Source organism: Thermobia domestica, chromosome 9 (assembly GCF_964235325.1).
Source record: "Thermobia domestica chromosome 9, izTheDome1.hap1.1, whole genome shotgun sequence".
Lineage (NCBI taxonomy): Eukaryota > Metazoa > Arthropoda > Insecta > Zygentoma > Lepismatidae > Thermobia > Thermobia domestica.
In genome coordinates this window covers 8514361-8522118 of record NC_137462.1, presented here as the reverse complement: position 1 = coordinate 8522118, position 7758 = coordinate 8514361, and the positions used below count along the sequence as shown (strand labels likewise).

The window sequence follows — 7758 nt, the reverse complement described above, 5'->3', positions numbered from 1 at the left end:
CACCAGCTTCGGCACAGATAGATGGACGTTTGGGCTTATTGTTTCAAATAGATCCTATATAGGTCAGTCGTCGTTGTTTCAATTCGAGTGAAATTGTTTCGCAGTTGAAAAACTAGTTTCCCTTGATATTTTCCAATACATATTTAAAAATTCCATACATGCACGTGGCACTATCACAAGTAGCCCAAAACTTTGATGATACACAGAATGAGAAAATGCATGACTTGGCCGAGAATCAAATCCGGATCAGACTTTCCATGCTCAAGTGTTAACTATTATGCTACCGAGTCAGATTCATGAACAGTAATGCATCCTATAGTTCTTGAGGTCGGTACTCAGCCTGTGCGGTGTTCAACGAAAAGCAGGACCATTTTAAAGCACCGGCCCGATGGTCACTCGCTCGGAGGGCCCATAATGCTGCCAAGACAGTATGGGAAGTGGACTGGGTAGCGTAGTGGTTAACACAAATATCATCATAAGCCAGAGATGGGTTCAATTCCCGGTCATGTATTTTCCACTCTTTCTATATCATTGAATTCATACCTAAAGGAAGAGTGATGAGAGGTAAAATCGGTTATAGAAAGTTGATGAAATTATCAATTATAAAATTGAGCACGGACTTCACCACAATACTGAAGATGTTTTTACAAGGAATAAGACATGCTATCCATTCAATATCTGGCAATTCTGAAGCCAGGTAGCACGTCCAACATCATAGATAAGCCATTCGTTTCTATGTGAAATGCATTATTTAAAAATCCCTCCATGTGCGACGAATTCTTGTAAATTTTCCCTCTCAACTTTCCTTCCTTTCTCCCTATTTATTCCTTCAAAATACTAAAGATGATCTCTGCGTAGGTTCGAAACGCAACTTCTTGCTCAACGAAGACATGAAGGGTACATGCACGGATATTTTTAAAGCTACTTATGAAATACTACTCATGCTTAACATACGCATTCAAAATGTTCATTGAGTACAAGTCCCTCTTATCAACCTCTCATGAAAAATGATGGTCAGAAAATTTCAACATGTGATTAGGAAAAAGAAAAAAGTCACTTTATATCATGCACGAATCAAGCCTCATATTAATTTTCTAATTTAGAACTATCACAATACTAAAATAAAAAGAAGCATACCTTAATGAATTCCACTCGTATCTTACCACCCATTATCTCCGACTCTTCCTCATTGTAATAAAGACGCCCTTGTTTCACGGTGAAAGGAACGTACTCATCATGCGCCACGCCTCTTCCGACGTTAGCGAATATATCCAGATTTGGAACAATGGTGTGGTCTCCATTCAGAACAACATCAAACACCTGTAGAATAAAATATACAATCAAATCATGTAGCTGTAGACACGAAATTCATCTACTTATCAACATTGGAAGAAGAGATGTAAACTATATATATATATATATATATATATATATACGAGGGTCATTTAACTCGAACTGGCAACACTGCGACGATTGGAGTATCGTGTGGGCAGGAGACAAATGACGAACGTAGTGTGTTCCGTGGATGTGTACGAGTCAGTTTAACGCTGCGGTCCCATATTACGGTGTGTGTGACAAGTAGACACTTTTAAAGTTACCAATCATATCCCGCCATTTCAAGCACCAATCAGAAAAGTCCAATCATACATACATGAATATATATATTCCATACACTTTAGTGAATCATCATATTCGCCTGAAGATGATGACGATGTCAGCCCTTGAAACGTCGCAAGATATAAACTTATTTACCTGGCTGCTAGCCCGAGAAGACCTGTTTACTATTGTTAAAGTTATTGTTGTTTGAAATACCGCCCTAACGCAATGTTCACGCATGCAGAACAGCGTGTGTTTATCAAATTCCAGGTGGGACAAGGGCGAAATTCTAGGACGATTCACAGGGGATTAGTAGAGGCCTGTGGTGACGCTGCTCGGACAGTGGCGACATGGGTTGCAGCATTTCAGGCGGGACAACAGGCAACAGACAAAATGCACGGCGGAGAGCATATGCGAACGGCTACGGACGAAATTCATCTTGCAAGACTACAGACATTGCTTGACGGTGATCGGCGCTGGACTTGTAGTGAATTGGCGCAGGAGCTGAACATTTCTTCCGGATCAGTGTTCCGCATGCTAACACAAGATCTTGGCATGCGGAAAATTGCAACCAGATGGGTACCCCATGCTCTGACCGAGGTTCAAAAGTGGCATAGGTTGGAAGGTGTGCGCCTACACCTCCAACGTTACAATGAGGAAGGTGATGACTTCTTGCACCACATTATTGCAACGTGGGGAACATCCTACGACCCTGAATTGAAACGTCAGTGGAGTGAATAGCGCCACCCAGAATCTCCACGACTGAAAAACTTGAACAAGACACAGCAAACGTGAAAGTGATGATGATAATGTCATACAACCACGAAGGCATTATCCTGCCACATCAAGTTCCACTGGGCGTTACCTCAGTCACCATTTGCGACCAGCATTGTCGCGCAAACGTCCACACCTCCTGGAGTCTGGACCAATTATCCTACACGACAATGCCATATGCCATACAGCCAACCCAGTAAAGACTGTTACGACGAAGGGGTTGGGAAGTACTGGAGCACCCGTCATACCCACCGGATATGAACCCCTGCGATTTTGATCTTTTCCCAAAAATGAAAGAACCTCTCAGGGGCAAACGTTTCAGAGACATTCCGGCAGCACTGTTTGTGCCTTAGGGTGCACTGTTAACATCCTCTCACAAAGTGGGGATTTGACAAGTATTCAACTATTACCAGACATCTGGCGAAGGCTTCAACAAGTTGGTGGAGACTACATCGAAGGACTGTAAGCTTCTTGAGGTGAGTGATTCACTACATTCAATTTCACAACTATGTTGCCACTTTGAGTTAAATGACCCTCGTATATATATATATATATATTAATGGTTACCTGTACGATTGGTTGGTTGATTATAATTTACCGTCCATGGGAACCAGCCAGGTTATATCAGACGTAGATACTGCAGCTGAACGTACGATCCCAATCATGTAAGCTCTCAAGAAAATTGATTAGTTTATAGGTATCTTATATTTCCTTCTTGGATACTATTCAAGTTCTCTGTACTGTTTATTTTCGTACGATGCACGAAAGCTGCATAATAAGCATTGAAACTTAAAGAGCAAAATGAAGAATAAAGATACGATAGGTAGTCTTTCTACTTATGAATACCACATACAGAAATACAAAGCCCTATTGGTTTACGCTATTCCAACTACTATGATTTATTTACCTGTTGACAATTTACATATACAAACTACTTATAATCAAAATATTAAGCAGAGATGACCAAAAATTGTACTAATTCGTTTTGCAAAATATCTGAGGACAGGGGTCTAATTTTCTCTAAAAAGAGCATCGTAAGCATCACAGCGGTTAATATCTTAATATATATTGCAGATCTCATCCTATAGCGTAGCTTCTGACAAAGGATACGTAGGTACTGATTAAGAATACTCCGTCATAATTATGGTAATCTTACGGTAAAAATGAATCAGTGGATATAACAGAAGATTGTGTAGGAAATTAAATTCCGCTGTTGGAAGAATTTTTCACAATGTAACAAACCAATATTTTAGCTTTACAAGTATGAAACCATTACAAGAGTTATAGTACTATGGTTAAAATGAGTGAGTGCGTATCAAAAACGACTGCGTAACATACTGATTTTCATCGGCAGAGAATTTCTGCACGGGAAGGTTCTAGAACACAGGTCCCCCTATATAGATTAGTAACTAGATTGGCTCTTTTCTGTACCAAAGTTTAATATTCAATTCACACAGTATTGCCGAACGAGCACCAGAGGGTGAAGGCGGGTTAGAGCCCCGCAGGGCACGTTATTTCCAGTCTTTGTTACAGCTAAATGGGAAGGGGGACCTTGTTCTAGAACCATGCCTTTCTGCACGATATAGGAAACGTAATTTATACTTACAAGTGTGAAACCATTACAAGCGCTGTAGCCTATATGATTTTATGCAATATCAAGTGTTCCTTATACTATCCTCATTTCTGCACATACCTTTCGTCGCTGATACGCCTACTTTTGCGTGGGTCCCATTGCTCTGACCCGGCAAGACAGCATTCTTGCTTTTAGTACTCACGTAGTACAAGTTGGTGTGTATTTTAAGCATTAATTAGTTATGTTCATATTTTCAGTCACCTACGGGTGTTCTCACTATAGATGATTACCATGGAGCCATCTGCTGCGCTGCTGCCCTAACTCAGACAGCATTCTTGCTTTCAATTGCCACCTAGCACAAGATGTTTTGTGCTTCTTGCACAGTCATTCCTACGGCTACATCCGGATGCGTATTTACATTCGTAAGGGGATGTACTCGTAAAGTGAATCTGCACCTACGAAAGCAACTCCTGCCCTTAAAAAATGATTCCTAAGGCACTACGTGTGAATTTCGTGATGAAATAATTGCACATAAAAAGATAGAACGTATTCACTTCCTGAGGACATCAGTCTGCACACCTATTATCGATCTGTGCGCAATAATTTGGACATGCAATATAACATAACTGTACACAGACATCTTGGGCAATTATTTAAAGCAAGAAAAGTGAAAGAGAATTTATTTTTAATTTGATGTTTATTCTTAATCTGCACCAGGACGTAAATGCAAATTAATCAACCAATTGTTCGGAAACAATTATAAACAAATAAATAAAACAGTAGCAGTAATGAAATAATCCTTACCTTCATTCTGGGTGCATTGAAATAAACTTCACAGAATTTCAGAACAAGAACATAGTCACCATCTGATTTAATAGGTATATCATATCCAAATGTACTGTGATGGTAGCGCTCTGTTTGGTACAATATCTGGTCATTTGGATGCACACGCCCAATAATAAGTTGCTTCCCATAATCAGAAGCGGTGCCTACATGTTGTAGCGGGTCTCTATTGTATTTAATCCCAAATACATCAACATGAGAATCACCACCGGCATTGATAGCGTAGATGATCTCCCCTAGCCCCGTTACTTTAGTAACCGAAATTACAATGACACACACGTAGAGATAAAACTGCATACCGCTGTTCGAAAGTCTTCTACCAACAGAGTCCATTCCCTAAAAATCCATGAATATGAACTTATAGAATTATTTTCTCAAGAAAATAACCATGCCTTTCCGGTCACGCTTCCAACTCATCACACAACGCGAGTTTTGAACGTCACCAGGATTGGAAATTTATTGAATCACAACTATCGTGTCAAACGCTGGGAATATTTACACGATTGTCTTTTTCCCAGTTATAGAAATACGGGGTAGGGCGTCATTTCGTAACAGGCATCACAAAAATTGAGAAGTGTAAGATTACGATAAATTCTAAAAACAAATAAAACAAATTAAAAAATAAATAATAATTATCCGAACTATAACTCCAATTTAGCAATACTTATCAAAAACACGTAATGTAGATGCAGTGGCGTATTTACGATTTTGTTTCGGGAGGGGCTTTGCTAACTTTCGGGTGGGGCTTTGCCTGAAAATGTGAAAATTCTGCAAGATATTTCATATAATTTACTATAGTAAGATTTCGGGGGGGGGGGCTTAAGCCCGGAAGCCCCTCCCCTAAATACGCCACTGTGTAGATGTATTTAAACAGCAATACAATGGAGACATGCAATACCACTTTTGATTATAGGAAAAAACTTCCATTTCTTCACCGAACTGATCAAATGATAATGATCAATACATTTAAGTATGTTTTTTAGGGAGTCACTCTCTACAATTCTAATTGTAAAATTCTGCGCACACTAGCACAACTCACAAAAATCATTATATCTGCTATGTCTCTTATTGAAACTAAATCATAAATTTTGTCAAAATAACGCAAAATTTACATTTCAGTTTGTAATATTCATATTATAATGTTAACACAGTGCGAGGCAGGCCCGTATTCAGAGGGGTGTAGGAGGCCGTCCCCCCTAAATTTTTCACGGTAGGCTTGCAAATGAACTATAATAAGATGATGAACTATTATAAAGTTAGATCGGATTCCTCCTAACATCAGCCGGGCCCCCGTATATTTTTGGGCTGGCTACCAGCCTGGTACGAGATCAGCTATACAAAACTTCATTACTGCGACCAGGGACGTACGGAAGGGGGGGGACACGGGGGTCCGGACCCCCCCGAAATTTCGACTTTTTAAAAATTTAGCCTAATTTTAGAGGCAATTTTAGCAATTTTAATATAAAATAGCTTCATATTTAGTTTGAACCCCCCCCGAAATAAATTCCTGGGTACGCTACTGACTGCGACCATATTCACCTTAGAAATGCTTAGTTCAAATCCCTAGTAGAGATGCAAAATGCACTTCATATTTTCTTCGCTTCACGGCCCACCAAGTTCTACCGCGATGGAATCCATTGCCTTCCAGAACGTTGGCAGAAGGTCATCGATGCTGATGGGACTATTTTTGATATTCCAGGTACGTCTTAGGTAAGATATCGATGTTCCAAGGTGGTGCGTGAAAAAGCGATAGAACTTTCTCTGTTACCTTTATAACAACAAAGGACCGCCTCCTTTGGATGCAAAAGTTACCGCTCATTCCAATAATATCTTTTTCAGTTAGTAGTTGAGATATGAAAATTTTTAAAATTTTGTGAACTGTAGGTAGGCCTTGGATTATTTACTTCTATTTTTCCTTATATAGAGAGAACCTCATTTATAGTACTTTTTATTTTTGTAAATAGCTTACTGGACTTTTAAATTGTGATGAGAACACAAGCAAGCATTGATTTTTTTTTTGTTACTGGTTGAACTAGATCTGTTGAACTACTAGAGATTCTTACAGTTGTTCACATTCTCTTTATGAAACGTATTTATTTTGGATTTTTGCTGCTTTCGGTCCTTAAATCCATTATTAAATTACTTGAGTTCGTGGAAATTTAGTAGAATATTATATCTCAAAACACTTTATAGAAAAATAAACAAAAAAATTACGTTATACCTATTATCAAAAAGTATGTGTGATATTTCACTTTGCTCGTACGAATCTGCCCCAAGCCAGATTGCAGAACTTTCGTAAAATGTAAGTTACTCCAAGTAAGACATTAATAGAAAGAATATTTTACATTATAAATATAGCTAAAGAATCACGGTTGAAGTAGGAAGTAAATCATGTTTCTCAAGTTGACGACAGGGGCGGATCCAGGGGGTAAACTTTCTTATTTTATATATAAATAAACTCATCCACAAAAGTTTGGATCTCTTAAAAGTAGCTCTAAGTAACAGTATTACTACCGACCGCCCCCCAGAAGTCAATCCTGGATCCGCTCCTGGTTGACGATATGTTCTAAAATCTCGGATAAGTAAAAATCGTACCAATGTGCCCCTTCGCCCCTATTAGAAACAACAAGAAAAACTGACATTGATGTACAAATGTTCATATCATGTCTTATCCCACTTTTAATGTCCAAGCGTCGACACGGATTATACCTATGGAGTATTGGTTTGTTTCTTGATGTTTTATTAACTTCAAAGATATCTACTAAGTCTGTGAAGTTGTCCCGTCCACCTAACGAATTTTTCTTTTTCTTATCTACATCGTTAGTTTATCGTTAGTTTTGCTAAAATTATCGTTAGTTTCGCAAAAATAACGATTTTATTCTAGAAATAAAGTCTCGCGCTAACTGTGAATTAGATTGAATTCTCATAAAATTCCAACTCATATCGTTAGTTTACGTTAGTTTCACTAGAAT

The 7758-nt window shown here is 38.7% G+C and overlaps 1 protein-coding gene across 1 annotated transcript in view; it reads right to left on the bottom strand.

The window, feature by feature from the left end:
- LOC145694391 (malectin-A) overlaps window positions 1-5291 on the bottom strand; it is a 13691-nt gene extending 8400 nt beyond the window's left edge. Inside the window, 2 exon segments of the mRNA XM_081770567.1 lie at window positions 1138-1320; window positions 4748-5291. Coding sequence (XP_081626693.1) covers window positions 1138-1320; window positions 4748-5119 — 555 coding nt within the window. The 5' untranslated portion in view covers window positions 5120-5291.
- Between the last annotated feature and the right edge of the window lie 2467 nt (window positions 5292-7758).